This window comes from Heterodontus francisci, chromosome 8, assembly GCF_036365525.1.
Source record: "Heterodontus francisci isolate sHetFra1 chromosome 8, sHetFra1.hap1, whole genome shotgun sequence".
Lineage (NCBI taxonomy): Eukaryota > Metazoa > Chordata > Chondrichthyes > Heterodontiformes > Heterodontidae > Heterodontus > Heterodontus francisci.
In genome coordinates, this window is record NC_090378.1 from 52,237,045 (window position 1) to 52,257,798 (window position 20,754).

The following is a 20,754-nucleotide window of genomic DNA, read 5'->3' on the forward strand; positions in this document are numbered from 1 at the left end:
ATGCTAACATGCTGTAGAAAGCATTGGTTAGGCATTCGTAACAATATTGTGTCCACTTTTGGAAAGTTTTTTTTTATAGAAAGGATGTTGAGGATATGCAGAAGAAATTTACTAAGATGATACCCACTCTAGAGCTGAGAATCTCTTCTGACTAATGAAATTGGGAGGTTTTTTTTTTTGCTAAGGTAAAGAGGGGAAAATGATTTCCACTGATAACTGAGTTGGTAACTAGAGGGCATATATTTTAAGGTCATTCCCCAGAGACTGAAAGGAAATGTTAGAATTGTTTATGCAGAGGGTTGTTAGGAGATGGAATCTGCTTCCAGAAGCCGTGGTGGTTGCATAATTATTAATCGCTATTAGACATGAAGTGGACAGTTATTTGGAAGAGACAATTAAAACGGTAACGGAATGGGATAAGTTAATGGCTTTATTTCAGAGAGCTGGCTAAAGCATGATGAGCTGAATGACCAGAAGTGCCGTTGCATTCCATGAATCCATTTGTGCTTGCAAGTCTTGTTGGAACATTTGTGGGGCTCATTGGAAGTAATTGTGTGGGAATTCAATGATATGGCAACAAAAGGGTAGAATTTGCTTATTTCCAGTGTTTCTTTGGGCTTTTGCTAAAGTGAACAGTGGGAGAATTTCTCTGGTTGCTACCACTTTGTCACTATCCAGAGCTAGAATGGAACACATTCTATAGTAGCTTCTTTTAACCCTTATCAAATCGTCAATTATGTGTTTTGATGTTTTGCCATTTATTTACAGGCGGCTATTAATGGAATAATTCCACAAGAGAATGGTATTTTACCGAGGTGAGTAAACTTTACTTACTTTTGTTCATATGGTAGGAATTCAGTAATTCTATAACACAAATTTTACTGATATTGACATATACACTTCTTTCACAAGATTTTATCTTGGAAAATGTTGCATTTCTAAGCCCAGAGCAGAGACTTGAGTTTTCCAAACTGAGATTCTTTCTGTTTAAATGTCCTTAGCATTTTCTCTTCATTGTTCTGTTAGAAATACATGTTTAGTAAACATTTCTATTTATGTAATAAAGACAGACAATGCTGGAAATTCTCAGCAGGTCAGGCACCATCTGTAGAAGAGAGAAACAGTGTTAAGGTTTCAGTTCAATAACTTTTCATCAGAACTGGCAAAAGTTAGAAATGTAATAGGCTTTAAGAAAGTGAAAGGGGAGAGGCGAGTGGGAAAGAGGACAAAGGGGAAGGTCTGTGATAGGGTGGAAGACAGGAGAGATTAATTAGATCACTAAAGAGTTGGTTGTGCAAGCCCAAACGAAGTGGTTATGGGACAAGTAAAGGAACAAAGGAGATGTCTGGAGGTGTGAATGGCAGAATGATGAACTGCTGCCATCTAAAAGCAAAACACGAGAAAATCAAGAGTCAAACCAAAACCTGCAAAGAGAAAGGAAACAAAATGGGACAGAGGTTACGGTCTGAAATTGTTGACTCCATATTGGGTCCGGAAGGCTGTAACATGCCTAATTGAAAGATGAGATGCTGTTCCTCAAGCTTGTGTTGAGTTTCATTTGAACACTGCAGGAGGTTGAGTGCAGAGAAGTCAATGTGGTGAATTAAAATGACCGGCAACAAGAAGCTCAGGGTCACGCTTGCAGACTGAACGGAGGTGTTCCACTAAGCGCTCGCCCAATCTGCAATTGGTCTCCCCAATGTAGAGCAAATCAAATTGTGCGCAGAGAATACTGTATGCTGAATTGAAAGGAGTACATAAATCACTGCTTCACCTGGAAGGATTGTTTGGGGCGTCGGATGGTGAGGAGAGAGGAAGTGAAAGAGCAGGTGTTGCATCTTTTGTGCTTGCGTGAAAAGGTGAGTGGGCAAGGGAGGGGGTGTAAGGGGTGACTGAGAAGTGGACCAGGGTGTTGTGTTGGGCATGGTCCATTTGGAATGCTGAAAGGGGAGGGGGAAGATATGTTTTGTGGTGGTGGAAATGGCGGTCGATGATCTGTTGAATACAGAGGCTGGTGGGGTGGAAGGTGAGGACAAGAGGAGCCCTATCGTGGTTCTCTGAAGGTGTGAGAGCAGAAGTGTGGGAACTGGCACTGACCTGGTTGAGGGCCCTGTCAATCATGGTGGGGGGGGGGGGGGTGGAATTCCTCAGTTGACGAGAAAGGAAAACTTAACAGAAGCAGTGGTATGGAAGGTTGCATCATCAGAACAGATGAGGTGGAGAAACTGGGAGAATGGAATGGCTTCCTTACTGGAAGCAGGGTGTGAGGAAATGTCCATGTAGCTGTGGGAGTCAGTGGGCTTATAAAGAATATTCGTTGATAGTCTGTCCCCAGAAATGGAGACCGAAGTCGAGGAATGGGAGGGAAGAATTATCGATGGTCCATGTGTAGGTGAAAGAAGGGTGGAAATTGGAAGTAAAGTTGATGAAATTTTCCAATTCAGTGTGGGAAGAGAATATGGCACTGTGGTCTTCAATGTACTGGCAAAAACGATGAGTGAGGGGGCCTGAGTAGGAATGGAACAAGCTATGTTCCATCTATCCCACAAAAAGGTAGGCATTGCTAGAACCCATGTGCGTACAGAGAGCAACACCTTTCATTTGAGAAAGTGAGTGAAGTTAAAGGAGAAGTAGTTAAATATGTGAACATGTTCAGCCAGGCAGAGGCAGGTGGTGGTGATGGTTGGAGACCAAGGCGGTGCTATTATCTGGCAAACCGACCTTCCTACCTTGCAGAAGCCGAACGCCAAGTCTCTGCTTCCTCCGACCTCCTCCGGTCCATGACCCCACCGTTGAACATCAAGTGTTTTGCCAGAACTGTCACTGACCTTGTCTCCTATGGAGATCTTCCCTCTATGGCTTCCAAGCTTTAGAGACCCCTAACCCTGAACATCTTGCTTGTACCTCCTTTATAAGATCTGTAAACAGGACTGCCCTGTCATTTCAGTCAGTGCCTGCTCAAGGAAGAAGCGGAGCGACCTCAGACCATACTGTTGGGGGATGGTGTCGAGGGTTTTGTATCCATGCTGAAGCTGAGACAGTTAGGGCCAGGAAGTTGAAAACTTGAAGTGACCGAGGAGGGATTATGGATGGAGGTGGTGGCATAGTGGTATTGTCACTGGACCAGTAACCCAGAGACCCAGGGTATTCCCCTAGGGATCTGGTTCGAATCTCACCATGACAGAAGGTGGAATTTGAGTTTAATTAATAAATCTGGTATTAAAAAGCTAGTCTAATGATTATGAAACCATTGTCAATTGTAGCAAAAACTCATATGGTTCACTAATGTCCTTTAGAGAAGGAAATCTGCTGTCCTTACCTAGTCAGTCCTACATGTGACTCCAGACCCACAGCAATGTGGTTGACTCTTAAATGCCCTCTGAAATGGCTTAGCAAGCCACACAGTTGTATCTAACCACTAAAAAGTTGTTGATCGAAACTGGATGGACCACCCAACATCGACCTAGGCACCGGAAATGACAATGGCAAACCCAGCCCTGTCAACCCTGCAAAGTCTTCCTTACTAACATCTGGGGGCTTGTGCCAAAGTTGGAAGAGCTGTCACACAGACCTGTCCAGCAACAGCCTGACATAGTCATACTCACAGAATCATGTCTTACAGACAATGTCCCAGACACAACCATCACCATCTCTGGTTATGTCCTGTCCCACTAGCATGACAGACCCAACAGAGGTGGTGGCACAGTGGTTTACAGTTGGGAGGGAGTTGCCCTGGGAGTCCTCAACATCGACTCCGGCCCCCATGAAGTCTCATGGCATCAGGTCAAACATGGACAAGGAAACCTCCTGCCGATTTACCACCTACTGTCCCTCCTCCTCTTAGCTGATGAATCAGTACTCCTCCATGTTGAACAGCACTTGGAGGAAGCACTGAGGATGGCAAGGGTGCAGAATGTATGGTGGGTGGGGACGTCAGTGTCCATCAAGAGTGGATTGGTAGCACCACTATTGACCAAGCTGGCTGAGTCCTAAAGGACCGAGCTGCTGGACTGGGTCTGCAGCAGGTGGTGAGGGAAAAACATACTTGACCTCATCCTCTCCAATCTGCCTACCGCAGGTGCATCGGTCCATGACCATATTGGTAGGGATCACCGTACTGTCCTTCTGGAGATGAAGTCCTGTCTTGACATTGAGGATACTCTCCATCGTGTTGTGTGGCACTAACACTGTGCTAAATGGGATAGATTTAGAACAGATCTAGCAATGCAAAACTGGACATCCATGAGGCGCTGTGGGCCATCAGCAGCAGCAGAATTGTACTCTTGCTGCAATCTGTAACCTCATGGCCTGGCATATCCCCCTCTCTACCATTACCATCAAGCCAGGGGATCAACCCAGGTTCAATGAAGCGTGCAGGAGGGCATGCCAGGAGCAGCACCAGGCATACCTCAAAATGAGGTGTCAACCTGGTGAAGCAATAACCCAGGACTACTTAAAAAGAACAGTGCAGCACAGGAACAGGCCATTCGGCCCTCCAAGCCTGTGCCGATCTTGATGCCTGCCTAAACTAAAACCTTCTGCACTTCCAGGGACCGTATCCCTCTATTCCCATCCTATTCATGTATTTGTTAAGATGCCTCTTAAACGTCGCTATTGTACCTGCTTCCACCACCTCCCCTGGCAGCAAGTTCCAGGCACTCACCACCCTCTGTGCAAAGAACTTGCTTCGCACATCCCCTCTAAACTTTGCCCCTCGCACCTTAAACCTATGCCCCCTAGTAACTGACTCTTCCACCCTGGGGAAAAAGCTTCTGACTATCCACTCTGTCCATGCCGCTCATAACTTTGTAAACCTTTATCATATCACCCCTCCACTTCCGTCGTTCCAGTGACAACAATCCGAGTTTATCCAACCTCTCCTCATAGCTAATGCCCTCCAGACCAGGCAACATCCTGGTAAACCTCTTCTGTACCCTCTCCAAAGCCTCCACGTCCTTCTGGTAGTGTGGCAACCAGAATTGCACGCAATATTCTAAGTGTGGCCTAACTAAGGTTCTATACAGCTGCAACATGATTTGCCAATTTTTATACTCTATGCCCCGACCGATGAAGGCAAGCATGCCGTATGCCTTCTTGACTACCTTATCCACCTACGTTGCCACTTTCAGTGATATGTGGACCTGTACACCCAGATCTCTCTGCCTGTCAATACTCCTAAGGGTTCTGCCATTTACTGCATACTTCCCATCTGCATTAGACCTTCCAAAATGCATTACCTCACATTAAACTCCATCTGCCATTTCTCCGCCCAAGTCTCCAACCAATCTGTATCCTCTGACAATCCTCATCACTATCTGCAACTCCACCAACCTTTGTGTCATCCGCAAACTTACTAATCAGACCAGCTACATTTTCCTCCAAATCATTTATATATATATCTACTACAAACAGCAAAGGTCCCAGCACTGATCCCTGTGGAACATCACTAGTCACATCCCTCCATTCAGAAAAGCACCCTTCCGCTGCTACCCTCTGTCTTCTATGACAGAGCCAGTTCTGTATCCATCTTGCCAGCTCACCTCTGATCCCGTGTGACTTCACCTTTTGTACCAGTCTGCCATGAGGGACCTTGTCAAAGGCTTTACTGAAGTCCATATAGACAACATCCACTGCCCTTCCTTCATCAATCATCTTTGTCACTTCCTCAAAAAACTCAATCAAATTAGTGAGACATGACCTCCCCTTCACAATACCATGCCAAACAGCGTAAGCAGCATGCGGTAGACAGAGCTGAGCGATCTCGCAACCAACGGATCAGATCTAAGCTCTGCAGTCCTGCCAATTCCAGTTATTTATTTTATTTTGTTTAGAGATACAGCACTGAAACAGGCCCTTCGGCCCACTGAGTCTGTGCCGACCAACAACCACCCATTTATACTAACCCTACAGTAATCCCATATTCCCTACCACCTACCTACACTAGGGGCAATTTACAACAGCCAGTTTACCTATCACCTGCAAGTCTTTGGCAGTGGGAGGAAACCGGACCACCCGGCGAAAACCCACGCGGTCACAGGGAGAACTTGCAAACTCCGCACAGGCAGTACCCAGAATTGAACCCGGGTCCCTGGAGCTGTGAGACTGCGGTGCTAACCACTGTGTCGCCCATTGTAAATGGTGGTGGACAATTAAACCACTAAAAGGAGGAGGTGGTTCCACAAATATCCCCATCTTCAATGATGGAGGAGCCCAGCACATCAGTGCAAAAGACGAGGCTGAAGCATTTGCAAGAGTCTTCAGCCAGAAGTGCCGGGTGGATGACCATCTCTGCCTCTTCCTGAAGTTCCCAGCATCACAGATGCCAGACTTCAGTCAATTTGATTTACTCTGCGCAATATCATGTAACGACAGAAGGCACTGGATACTTCAAAGGCTACGGCCCCTGACAACATTCTGGCAATAGTACTGAAGACCTGTGCTCCAGAACTTCTTGTGCCCCTAGCCAAACAGTTCCAGTACAGCTACAACACTGGCATCTACCTGGCAATGTGGAAAATTGCCCATGTATGTCCTGTGCACAAAAAGCAGGACAAATCCAACACTGCCAATTACTGCCCCATCAGTCTACTCTCAATCATCAGTAAAGTGATGGAAGGTGTCATTGACAGTGCTATCAAGTGGCACTTGCTTAGCAATAACCTGCTCAGTGACCTGGGTTCCACCAGGGCTACTCAGCTCCTGACCTCATTACAGCCTTGGTTCAAACGTTGACCAAAGAGCTGAACTCTAGGTGAGGTGAGAGCAACTGCCTTTGACATCAAGGCACCATTTGATCGAGTATGGCATCAAGGAGCCCTAGCAAAGCTGGAGTCAATGGGAATCAGGGAGAAAACGCTCTGCTGGTTGGAGTTGTACCTAGTTCAAAGGAAGATGATTGTGGTTGTTGGAGGTCAATTATCTCTGCTGCAGGACATCACTGCAGGAGTTCCTCAGGGTAGTGTCTTAGGCCCAACCATCTTCAGCTGCTTCATCAATGACCTTCCTTCAATCGTGAGGTCAGAAGTGGGGATGTTCACTGATGATTGCACAATGGTCAGCACCATTTGCGACTCCTCAGCTACTGAAGCAGTCCGTGTAGAAATACAGCAGGACCCGGACAATATCCAGGCTTGGGCTGCCAAGTGGCAAATAACATTTGTGCAGCGGGTAACTGTCCTCCTGACTCCCAAAGCCTGTCTACCATCTACAAGGCACAAGTCAGGAGTGTGATGGAATACTTTCCACTTGCCTGGATGGGTGCATCTCCACCAACACTCGAAGCTCTTTCCCATCCAGGACAAAGCAGACTGTCCACAAACATTCACTCCCTCCACCACCGATGTACAGTGGCAGCAATGTGTACCATCTACAAGATGCAATGCACCAAGGCTGCTCAGGCAAAACCCTCCAAACCCACGACCTCTACCACCTGGAAGGACAAGGGCAGCAGATGTATTTGAACACCACCACCTGCAAGTTCCCCTCCAAGCCACACGCCATCCTGACTTGGAATTATATCGCTGTTCCTTCACTGTTGCTGGGTCAAAATCCCGGAACTCCCTTTCTAATAGCACTGTGGGTGTACCTATCCCACATGGACTGCAGCGGTTCAAGAAGGCAGCTCACCACCACCTTCGCATGGGCCATAAATGCTGGCCTGGCCAGTGATGCCGACATCCTGTGAAACAAATAATTTTTAAAAAAAGATGGGAAGAGACCACAATCATAGAAATGTTACGGCACAGTAGGAGACCATTCAGCTCATTGTGTCCGTGCCGGCTGAAAAAACTAGCCGCCCAATCTAATCACCTTCCAGCACCTGGTCCATAGCCTTGCAGGTTACAGCATGTTTGGTGCATGTTCAGGTACCTTTTTTAAATGAGTTGAGTGTTTCTGCTTCCACCACCGATCTGAGACTGGACAAGGGTGGACAAAATAGAGGTGAGATAGGAAGAAATCAGTTCAATGGGCAGGTACAGGCTGAAATGATGGGCCTACCAGGGCAGTCCTGTTTAAGGATCATAGAAAGGAGGTCAAAGCAAGCTGTTCAGAGTTGGAGGACTCTGAGGTTGGAGGCCGTCGAGGGAACATTTGCCCCCATTTTGTTTCCTGTTCTTTGTTGGTTTTGTTTTTACTCTTTTTGCTTTCGGACAGCTGCTGTTCATCATTCTGCCATTCGCACCTCCTCTGGATACATGTTTTATTTCTTTAATTGTCCCATTACTACTTCCTTTTGGCCTTGCACGACCAACTTTTTTTTTTGTAATTTAATCTCTCCTGTCTTCTACAGATCTTCCCTTTTATCCTTTTTCCCACCTTCCCCCACCACCTTTTCACTTGCTTATAACCTATTGCATTTCTAACTTTTCCCAGTTCTGATGAAAGGTCATCGACCTTAACTGTTTCTTTCTGCACAGATGCTACTTGACCTGCTGAGTATTTCCAGCATTTTCAGTTTTTATTTCAGATTTCCAGCATCTGCAGTACTTTGCTTTTGTTTATGAATCTGTGCTTTGCTATCACCAATTGTCAATTTGTGATTTTTAAATATTACCCAGAATTACATAGAATATACAGCACAGGAATAGGCCATTTGGCCTTAGTATTCTGTGCTGCTGTTGTACTCTGAGTCTCTTTTTTCTTTCCCCTCCCCCCCACCCCCCCCCCCCCCCATTCCATCTGTCTCATTTCAGCCTTTTGCATGTCTTTCTATTTTCTTTAGTCTCATACTTGTATAATTTACTTTTGAAAGCATTGAAGCAATTGCCTTAACCACTTGCTGTGCCAGTGAGGTCCACATTTTAACAACTGAGTAAAGAAATTTATTTCTCTTTATTACCCCATTTGATTTATTAGTAACTATTGTAGGTTTGTAGTTCGCAGAAGAAAGGCTGAATGTGTCAAGATTGACACTAATACGGTTTATAATGACTATTTTATTAGCAAGTGTAAGATTAATACACCCAAGTATTTAAGCAATAGTGGTTAGAATCCAGCATCTCATTTGCCACTTGCCCCGTAAAGTTGTGCCTTCCTCCCTTGCCTTGACTCTACTCTCTGGTGTGCTTCTAGTATTGGCTTTCGAACTCAAACTGCCAACTTGCCTCTGCTCTTAAACCTAGAGGATAAGGTAACTTTCTTGCCTCCTGGAGAGTCAATCACCCTAACGACAACATATCTATCTCTTGTCCTGAATCATTAAAATTGTAGTTAGCACCTCTGTTTGTTTGACTACTGATCAATCTAATCTCAACAAAAGTAAAATACTGCGAATGCTGGAAATTCATAGCGGGTCTGGCAGCATCTGTGGAGAGAAACAGTTTAACCTGTTTGTTTCCTGCCTGACATAAAGGCACCTGAGATGAAATTAGGCCCATCCCAGATGGTTAATGTGATCTTGCTGCTCATCTACATACCTGCATCTGCTCCTCCATTGGTTCTGGCCCATCTGATATTAGCAGCTCGCATGGAATGCCTTCTACTTCCTGCTTTCCCATTTTCTTGCTAAAATTGGAGATTAGTCATATCCTTATTGAACACTCACCCACAACATGATTAACTTCTGACTTGTGGCAGCAGTCTGTAGGTTTAAACATTCACTTTGATTGACAATGCAGGATTGTTAATATAGCCAAGGAAGAGATGTCCATTTCACTTCTATGCCCAATATTCTTACAGTATCTTGAATTTATGATCCTGGGATTAGTTTCTCCCACAGCTGGAAAGACTCTGTCCACGTCTACCTTGTCCAACTCATTCTTAGTTGTAAAGGCATCTATCAGGTCACCTGTAAATCCTGTTTTCTGAACGAAAAAGCCCTAACTTGTTCAATCTTTTCCAATAGGTGCAATCTCTCTGGTACCATCCTTGTAAATCTTTTTTGCGTTTTATCCAGTGCTTCTGTGCCATTTTTATAGTACAGCGATTAGAACTGTGTAAGTGCAGCTTGATAAGGGTATATACAAATTTAACATAACTTGATTACTTTTGAATTTTATATACTCCTAGAGCTTTGTTGGTATTTTTAATTGTTTTTCTGACCAACGATGCTGTTTGTAATCATTTGTCCACTTGCATCATGATCCCTTTGCTGCTCTTCCCTACTCGTTTTTTAAAATTTTCTGTGGGTGATGTTTGACTTTTGCTACCGAAGTGCTTTACATCACATTTATCTCTACTCATATTCATTTGCCACTTAACTGTCCAGTCTGCAGGTTCTTTTTAATGTTGCATTCTTCCTCAGCGTTAGTTTTAAGTAACTGTTTAAATCCATATTTCAAATCAAAGCAGTTTTTTTACAACTTTATTACAGTGAAGTACTAAAGGTGTTCAATGAGTTGACTTGCTCATTGTGCAAGGAAAAATAACTTAATCTTGTAACACAGTGGTTCTCAAACTTATTCTTCTGCAGACCACTTAGGCAGGGCATAAGACCCTGCAGGCCACCTGCTGGTCTTACCCCACCTGCTTGCACTTGCTACTGCAAAAATCTCATCAGAATTAATGGGAACTTGTGGAAACTCTAAATATTTTGCTGCTCTTTAGCTGCTAAATGTAATAGATTTATATGCATTAATTTATTTTAAATATTAATTTTCATGCAGAAACAAACATGTATTTATGAAAATATTTATAAGAGAACACATTTATTTGAAGCATTCTGATGTGTTATAAAATAATCTCAATCTTAGAAACTGATACTATCTTGCGCCTATATTCAAACAAAATCAACAGTAACGTCAATCTTGCTGATAAAACTGCATTGTGGCTTGCACTTATGACGACTCGTGCCGCACACGCAGGAGCCAGTGTTCTTGTGTGACATTACACAAGTGATGGGGCTGAGGGTTCTGGCCTGTTTTGTCTCTGCCTTGGCTGTGACGTTGCTTGCATTTTGGGCCAGACCGTGGCCCACTTGGAGGATCCTCGCGGACCACACTTTGAGAACCACTGCTGTCACGTCCTTCAGTCTCAGTGTATTTTTTAAAAATTCCTTCTTGGAATATGGGTGTCACTGTCAAGGCCAGCATTTATTGCTCATCAAAAGGTGGTGATGGGTTGCTGCCTTGAACTGCTGTAGTCCATATGGTGTAAGTGCTTCTACAATGCTGATAGGTAGGGAAATCCAGGATTTTGATCCAGCAACCATAAAGGAATAGCAATATGCATCTAAGTCAAGGTGAGAGAGATTTGGGGAGGAACTTGGAAGTGACGGTGTTAGTATGCACCTGCTGCCCTTGGAGATCATGTGTTTGGGAGTCAATTAATTATTTTTGAAATGCATTCACTGTTACGTAGGAAAATGTGGCAGCTAATTTATATACCGTATGGATACCCAGCAACAGATGAATGAATGACTAGATAATCTGTTTTTAGTGGTGTTGGCTGAGGGATAATTGCTTTCAAGGATACCAAGCACTCCCAGCTCTTGTGTGGATTGTGCCATGGTACCTTTTATTTTCACCTAAGCTGATCATCAGGACTTTGGTTTAACGCTATATTGGAAAAATGGCACTTCATTGTATGACTAAATGCAGAATAAAATGATTTGTTGTTCTGTTCCAACCTCACAAGTTCACCTTGTATTGCACCAATGCGATATTTTTCGCATTTTCCACATCAGCCGTTTTGCAGCTTCTCTAAGTGAGACTGGCAAAGTAAATTTCACATGGGGCCCATACATCTAGCAGAAACAGATGATTTTAATTCCATCATAGTCTGTCAACATTTGAACTTCTTTCCAGAGGTGAAAGACCCCTGTCTAAATCACTGCACTATGTAGTCTTGGATTATCAGTAGCAGTCAGTCACAGCTACAAACATTAGTACTTCAAAATGGAGGGGAAAGAGTTCAGCATGATATTCTTTGACTCTCTTTCCTCTACAAACATACAATGTACCAGATTACAAACATTTTAGATACTGGTAACAAACTTTACTTTTAAAGTAAACTGGAGAAACCCAAGTGCTACAGAGCTAGTTATTTTTATTGTAGTGTTTTTCTACTTTTCATAGAGCTCCAGCTCACAGTTGTGTGTTTACATTGAAAATAAATTATATAGTAGAGGAAATGAAGATTGACTCATGATTTGAAATTTATTTTGAAGGTGCCTAAGCCCCTTTGTCCTTGTTAAATATTTGTGTCTAAATAGTGCTGCATTATAGCAAAATATGTTATTTCATGCTATTTTCATGGCTTTTAATTTTGCTCATAAATGGGTTCTGTGGTATTTTGTGGCTTATAATTTATAATTTAAAAAAAAAAATCCCCACAGCCATTCAGGGTTGATGACTTCTAATTGGAAAATTGTGGGTACAAAATCCTTTAGCATCTTGGAGTGTGTTGGTAACATGACCAGCTTTGCATCTGGCTGCCCGAAAACAACTTGAGTGGAAAATATGTATTGGGATGCAAATACTTATGCACAAGATGGCGACAACCTGTTGTATAGCAGCTATCTATATGTGAAATTAACCAGTGATTAGTTCTGTGGATCATAATAGTTCCTCATAGCTGTTGTTCTGTGCAACACCTAAATTTTTTTGTTAATATTGTTGTTTATGTTTGAAATTTCTTTTTACTCTGTTTGCAGTGAGTTTGTTAGTGGTGAAACATCACAGGATCCAGTGTATGGTCCTACCAGCCAACCCTCTTCCTCCTCCTCTTCCACTTCAGCTTTTTGCCCAATAGTACCATCTAGGCCGATTGTTGAAAGGCAACCGAGAATGCTAAACTTCAGGGTGGAATACCGTGACAGAAGCGTGGAAGTGGTAGTTGAAGACACTAACACAGTTGGTAAGCTTTTACGATGTATGATCCTTGATACAATACAGATGTGGTCAAACTGGCCAGGAAAATGTTGCATGTCCCTTCCGACCACCTTTTTCCTCCCCTGCCCCGTGCCGCACCCCCCCACCCGCCCCCCCCCCCAAATAAAAAAAAAACCCGAGTACTGTTTATTTTAAAAAGTCTGATCTTATACCCAAAAGATAATTTTTGTATGTCTAGCAATATTTAAAGCTTTGCACTGAACATAATTTAATACTGATTATTGCTTTAGCACTGCTCTCATTCAAACTGAGCAGATTCTGGGAGCATCCCTAAATCTAAAAGAAAAAAATTAATATATTTGGTTGAAATGACCATGCCAGTGCAATGACTTTTCCAAACTTTGCACAGAGATCAGCTTTAACAATTACACACAAGGTGTATGAGTCCTTTTTATTTGTGTAATTTTTGGCCACTATACTGGAATTGAAATTGATTGCCTCAGAGGCAGATTTAATTATGGCTTTCAGAAGGGAATTGAATAATCATCCAAACGGAAAATATTTGCAGGACTATGGGGAAAGGGTGGGGATGTGAAACTAGCTAAACTGCCTTTGTAGAGAGCTGGTACAGACTTGATGGGCTGGATGGCCTCCTTCTGTGCAATAGCTACTCTGATTCTTTGTGATAGAATCTTGGTAAATTCAGTGCCACTTGATACTCTGTCACTTGGCAGTGGTGCTCTTCTGTATTCTGAGAGGTAATTATCTACTCTGAGCAACCATGTACTGGCAAGCATGGAGGAGAGGAGGATTGATTCAAATGCATACAGCTACACAATGTTCGCAGAATTTTTTTGTGGCCGTTATTGCCTAGAAATTGTGCTATGTGTGCATGGTTACAATCCTAGCCCATACCTCTTCTCAAAAGTAACTTGTGTGGTTCATTGCGAAGTGATGTCACTGGACAAGGAATCACATTTGGTGAATATACTGAAGACTTTTTTAGTTTAATCTAAATTAATCAACTATAAAGTAAACTTGATTGATTTTAGTACAAAAACTGAAGACAATTTGATCATATAATTAACATCAATGCTCAATTAATCAGATCTCGGGGATTAAGTAACTGGATAGTAACACTAAAGGGGTCTGAATTTTTCATTAAATTGGAACCTAAGGGTTTTATATAATGAGTTAAGTTTAAAAAAAAAAAAAAAAAAAACATTTCAGTTAACCTCCCTATTTTTTTAAAAAAAAGTGACATCAGCACAAGTGAATCAGTTGATTGGTGAGTATTTAGGTAGTAAGTTTTTAATGGTCTGATAAATAGAGGCATGGCAGGACGCCTCAGTGCCATGGAGTGCACATCCTGTTCCATGTGGGAACGCCAGGGTGCTTCTCGTGTCCTGGACAACCACATGTGTAGGAGGTGACATCAGCTGCAGTAGCTCAAGCTCCGGCTTTGGAGCTTGAGCAGCAGCTGGTGTCGCTGTGGCGCATCAACAAGGTTGAGAGTTTAGTGGATAGCACGTTTTATAGATGTGGTCACCCAGTAGTTTAAGGCTACACAGGCAGAGAGGGAATGGGTGACTGCCAGGCAGTCAAGGAGGACCAGGCAGGTAGTGCAGGTGTTCCCTGAGTGCATCGCACTCTCCAATCGGTAATACTGGTGAGAACGATGGCGCCTCTGGGGAGTGCAGCTAGACCCAGGTCCACTGCCTCACGGCTGGCTCAGCTGTACAGGAGGCAGATTGGGAAAGGAATATTGATGGGGGAATTCTATAGGGAACAGGCAGCCAATTCTGTGGTCACGTGTGAATCTAGGATTCTCTGGTGCCAGGGTCAAGGATGTCATGAAGTGACTGCCGAGCACCCTGATGGGGAAGGGTGAACAGTCAGCGGTTATGGTCCATGTCGGTACCAATGCTGTAGGTGGAAAGAAGGATAATGTCCTGCAGGCAGAGTTCAGGAAGCTAGGAAAGAAACTGGAAAGCAGGACCGCAAAGATGGTAATCTCTGGTTATTCTGATACCTCATGCTAGTTGGTCGCGGAATAGGATAGAGCAGATGAAAGCATAATTGGAGAGATGGTGCAGGAGGGAGCACTTAGATTCCTGGGATATTGGGACTGATTCTAGGGAGATGGGACCTGCACAAGCCAGGTGGGTTGCACCCGAACAGAGCCGAGACACAGATTTGCTAGTTCTATTGGTAGAGTTTAAACTAACTTGGCAGGGATGTGGCAACAAGGAAGTAACCTTCAAGAGGAAAAACTGAGTGCGCAGAGAATTGGGAGAGACAGATTGCACTAGAATAGGAAATAGTAAGGTATTAGGTGGGGTCTGAGTAAGAGGGAATGTAGTAAGGTCTAAACTAGGTTTACTGTGCGTGTGAGTGTGACTGGAGTGTGGTAAATAAGGTTGGTGAACTACATGTGCAGATAGCTACGTGGGAGTATAATGTACTAATGAAGACCTGGTTCAAAAAAAGGGCAGAACTGGGTACTAAATATTCCTGGATACAAGGTGGTAAGGAAAGACAGGAGGAGGGATAGTAGTGTTGATTCAGGAATGCATTATCTTGCTGGAGAGAGGATATCCTCGCGGGATCAAGGGCAGAATCTATTGGTTAGAGCAAAGAAGTAATAGCGGTACCATTTACACTAGATGTATTCTGTGGGCCACCAGCTAGTGGGAAAGATATCGAGGAACAAATTTGCATGGAAATTAGAGGTGCAAAAAACCATAGAATAGTTATAATGGACTTCAGTTATCCTGATATAGACAGAAATAGTAAAAGGCAGGAAAGAGGAAAGAGTTTATGCAGTGTGTTCAGAAGAATCTTCTGGATCGGTATGTTTTTAGCCCAACCAGGAAGGAGGCACTGCTGGATCAGGTTCTGGGGAATGAGGTGGGTCAAGTGTCAGGCGGGGAACAGTGATCATAGTATAAGGTTTAGATTGGCTATGGAAAAGAATGAGGAGCAATCCAGAGTAAAAATAATTAATTGGGTGAGGACCAACTTCAGTGGGGTGAGAATGGGTCTGGCCCAGGTAAATTGGAACCAAAGATTAGCAGGCAAAACTCTAATTGAACAATAGGTTACTGTTTAAAGAGGATATAGTTTGGGTATAGTTGCAGTACAGTACCACTAAGGGGAAATGTAGAACAAACCCATCCAGAGCTCCCTGGATGGTGAAAGAGATGTAGAGTAAGATGAAGCAGAAAAAGAATGCATATGACGTGTCAGGTGGATAATACAATTGAGAACCATGCTGAATATAGACAGTTTAAAGGGGAAGTGAAGTGAAAAAAGAAATGAGAAGCAGAGAGAATGAGAAGAGACTGGTAGACAATATAAAAGGAAATCCAAAAATCTTTTATATAGTAGAATGATGATAAAAGGAGGAGTGGGGCAGATTAGGGACCAAAAAGGGGATTTACGCAAGGAGGCATGCATGGCTGAGATACTAAATGAGTACTTTGCATCTGTCTTCGAGAAAGAAGATGCTGTCCAAGTCATAGTGAAAGAGGAGGTAGTTGAGACACTGGATAGGCTAAATATTGATTAGAGGAGGTATTAGATGGGCTCTCTATACTTAAATTGATAAGTCACCAGGACTGAATGAGATGCATCCAAGGATACTGAGGGAAGCAAGGCTGGAAATTGCAGATGCACTAGCCATAATCTTCCCATCCTCCTTGGATACTGGGGTGGTGCAAGAGGATTGGGGAATTGCAAATGTTATATCCATGTTCAAATAAAAGTGTAAGGATAAGCGCAGCAACTACAGGCCAGTCAGTTTAACCTCCGTGGTGTGAAGGCTTTTAGTTTTGACCCAAATTGTTTCTAACAGTCACTTGGATAAGTGTGGATTAATTAAGGAAAGCCAGCACAAATTTGTTAAGGGAAAATAGTGTGTAACTAACTTGCTTGAGTTTTTTGAGATAAGAGGGTTGATGAAGAGCAGTTGATGTGGTGTACACAAACTTCCAAAAGGCATTTGATAAAATGCCACACAACAGCCTTGTCAACAAAGCTCATGGAATAAAAGGAACAGTATCTGCATTGATATGAAGTTGGTTGAATGACAGGTTACCAAGGGTGGTAGTCGTGGTGAATGGTTGTTTTTAGGAGTGGAGCAAGGTATATAGTGGGGTTCCCCAATGTTTGATGTTAGGAGCACTGCTGCTCTTGATCTGTATTAATGACCTAGACAGGGTGTACAGGGCATAATTTCAAAATTTGTGGATGACACACAAAATTTGGAAGTATTGTGAACTGTGAGGAAGATAGTGATGGACTTCAAGAGGACATTGACTTGGTGGAATGGGCAAATAAGTGACAGATGAAATTTAATGAAATGAAGTATGAAATGATATATTTTGGTAGGAAGAACGAAGAGAGGCAATATTAAAAAGGTACAATTCTAAAGTGGGTGCAGGAGCAGAGGGACCTGTGGATATATGTGTGCAAATCATTGAAGGTGGCAGGGCTGGTTGAGAGAGCAGTTGATAAAGCACATGGGATGCTGGGCTTGTAAATAGGGGCATAGAGTACAAAAGCAAGCAAGTTATGATAAAATACTGGTTCGGTCTCAACTGGAGTATTGTCCAATTCTGGGCACCACACTTTAGAAAGGATGTGAAGGCATCAGTGAGGGTGCAGAAAAGATTCATGAAAGGCTCTAGGGATGAGGAACTTTGTTAGGTGGATATGTTGGAGAATCTGGGGCTGCTCTGTTTAGAGAAGGGGAGGTTGACAGGAGATTTGATGGAGGTGTTCAAAATCATGTGGATTCTGGACAGAATAGGTGGGGAGAAACTGTTCATGTTGGGGAAGCTTCAACAACAGAGTGTACAAACTCATGAGTGTGCCAGGAGATAGGCTAGAGGTTGTGAAAATAAGACAATTAAAGGCACTCTATCTGAATGATCACAGCATTCGTAACAAGGGAGATGAATTGACAGCATAAATAGAAGTCAACATGTATGATCTAATTGCCATTACAGAGACGTGGCTGCAGGGTGTTCAAGGCTGGGAACTGAATGTTCAAGGGTATTTGACATTTAGGAGGGTTAAGGAAAAGGAGGCGGGTAGCGCTGTTAAAGGATGAGATCAGTACATTAGTGAGGGAGAATTTTCGATCGAAGGATCAAGATGTAGAATCAGTTTAGGTAGAGCTAAGAAACAGCAAGAGACAGCAAACATTGGTAGGAGTTGTTTGTCGGCCACCAAACAGTAGGAGTAGAAATGTAAGGCATGGTCTAAATCAAGAACTTGGAGGTGCATACAGCAAGGGTAATACAGTAATTATGGGGGACTTGAATTGACATATCGTCTGGGTAAACCTAATTAGTACTAATTCTGTGGAGGATGAATTCCTGGAATGTATAAGAGATGGTTTTCTAAAACAGTATATTGAAGAACCAACTAGAATGGGCTGTTTTAGATCTGGTATTGTGCAATGAAAGGGCTAATTAATAATCTTGTTGTAAAGGAGCCTTTAGGGAAGAGTGACCATAATATGATCAGGTGGAATTCTAAGTTTGTAAGTGATGTAGTTCAATGAGAAACTAGGGTTTTAAATCTAAACAAATGAAACTGCGAAGGTATGAGGGGGAAGTTGGCTGTGGTAGATTTGGAAACTACATTAAAAGATATGATAGTACACAGGCAATGGCCAGCATTTAAAGAATTAATACATGGTTGGTGACAAATTTACATTCCATTGAGGCACAAAAACCCAAGTCGAAAAGTAATCCAACGATGGCTAACAAAAGAAGCAAAGTATTCTATTCAATCAAAGATAGAGGCTTGTTGCCAAAAAAGTGCTGAGGATTGGGAGCATTTCAGAATTCAGCAAAGGAGAACCAAGAAACTGAAAAAGAGAAAATAGAATATGAAAGGAAACTAGTGAGAAATATAAAAATGGATTGCAAAAGCTTTTATGGATGGGTTTTAAAGAAAAGTTAGCAAAGACAAATGTGGGCCCATTAGAGGCAGAGACAGGGGAATTTATAATGGGGTATAAAGAAATGACAGAGAAACTAAACAAATATTTTGTGGCTGTCTTCGTGGAAGAAGGTACAGAGAATCTCCCAGAAATACTAAATAACCAAGGAATGAAGGAACTGAAAGAAATTAGCATTAGTTTAAAAAATAAATAAATAAATATACTGGAGAAATTAATGGGTCCAAAAGTTGATCAATCCCCTGGACCTGATGATCTACATCCCAGAGTGTTGAAAGAGGTGGCTGTAGAGATGGTGGATGCATCGGTGATCATCTTTCAGAATTCTATAGATTCTCGAGTGGTTCCTGAAAATTGGAAGGTAGCAAATGTAACCCTGCTATTTAAGAAAGCAGGGAGAGAGGAAACGGGGAGCTACAGCCTGTTAGCCTGACATTAGTAGTAGGGAAAATGCTGAAATCCATTATAAAGGATGTGATAATTGAATGCTTAGAAAATAATGGTAGGATTGGGTAGTGTCAACATGAATTTATGAAAGGGAAATCAAGTTTGACAAACCTGTTGGAGTTTCTTGACGATATAACCAGCAGAATAGATAGAGGAACCAGTGGATGTGGTGTATTTGGATTTTCAGAAGGCTTTTGATCAGATCCCATGCAAGAGGTTAGTAAGCAAAATTAGAGCACATGGGATTGGGGGTAATACACTGGCACAGATTGAGAATTGGTTAACGGACAGAAAACAGTAGGGATAAACTGGTCATTCTCAGGTTGGCAGGCTGTGACTGGGGCCCCAGCCATCCACTATCAGTGATTTGGTTGTGGGGACCAAATGTAATATTTCCAAGTTTGCTGATGACACAAAACTAGGTGGGAATGTGAGTTGTGAGGAAGATGCAAAGAGGCTTCAAGGGGATTTAGACAGGCTAAGTGAGCGTGCAAGAACATGGCAGATGGAATATCTTATGAAAAAATGTGAAGTTATCCACTTTGGTAGGAAAAACAGAAATGCAGAGCATTTCTTTTAATTGGTGAGAGATTGGGAAGTGTAGATGTACTTCGGGACCTAGGTGTCCTTGATCATGAGTCACTGAAAACTAACGTACAGGTGCAGCAAACAATTAGGAAGGCTAATTGTATGTTGGCCTTTATTGAAAGAGGAATTGAATACAGGAGTGAAGAGGTCTTGCTGCAATTGTATAGAGCCTTGGTGAGACTGCACCTGGAGTATTGTGTACAGTTTTGGTCTCCTTACCTAAGGAAGGATAGACTTGCCATAGTGGGAGCGCAACAAAGGTTCACCAGATTGATTCCTGGGATTGTCCCTTTGAGGAAACTGGGCCTGTATTCTCTAGAGTTTAGAAAAATGAGAGGTGATCTCATTGAAGCATACAGAATTCTTTCAGGGCTTGATAGGATAGATACAGGAAGTATGTTTCCCCTGGCTGGGGGAGGGGGGGCATCCAGAACCAGGGGACACAGTCTCAGAATAAGAGGTAGGCCATTTAAGACTGAGATGAGGAGGAATTTCTTCACAGTGTGGTGAATCTGTGGAATTCTCTACCCCAGAGAGCTGTGGAGGCTCAGTCATTGAGTATGTTCAAGATGGAGATTGATAGATTTCTAGATATTAAATATATCAAGGGATATGGCGATAGTGTGGGAAAATGGTGTTGAGATAGATCAGCCATGATTTAGTTGAATGGCAGAGCAGGCTCGAGGGGCTGAATGGCCTAATCCTGCTCCTATGTTCCTAACCAGTGGACAGTGATTTAAGGTGTTTGGCAAAAGAAGCAATGGCTAAAGGAGGGAAAGCCTGTATGTAGTGAGTGGTTAGGATCTGGAATGCATTGCCTGAGTGTGTGGTGGAGGCAGATTCAGTCGAGGCCTTCAAAATGATTCTAACTGCATAACAAAGAAATAAGAATTGTGTATCTCCTTGCACTGCATTTACTTTCAATACATCCAAGGGTTCTAACAGAGGTAGCTGCAGAGATGATGGATGCATTGG

The 20,754-nt window shown here is 42.9% G+C and overlaps 1 protein-coding gene across 1 annotated transcript in view; it reads left to right on the forward strand.

Moving 5' to 3' along the window:
• Positions 1-20,754, forward strand: part of faf1 (Fas (TNFRSF6) associated factor 1) — a 552,776-nt gene that overhangs the window by 22,706 nt on the left and 509,316 nt on the right. The window contains exons 3-4 of the mRNA XM_068037154.1: positions 769-815; positions 12,593-12,795. Coding sequence (XP_067893255.1) covers positions 769-815; positions 12,593-12,795 — 250 coding nt within the window. The remainder of the gene's footprint in view (positions 1-768; positions 816-12,592; positions 12,796-20,754) is intronic.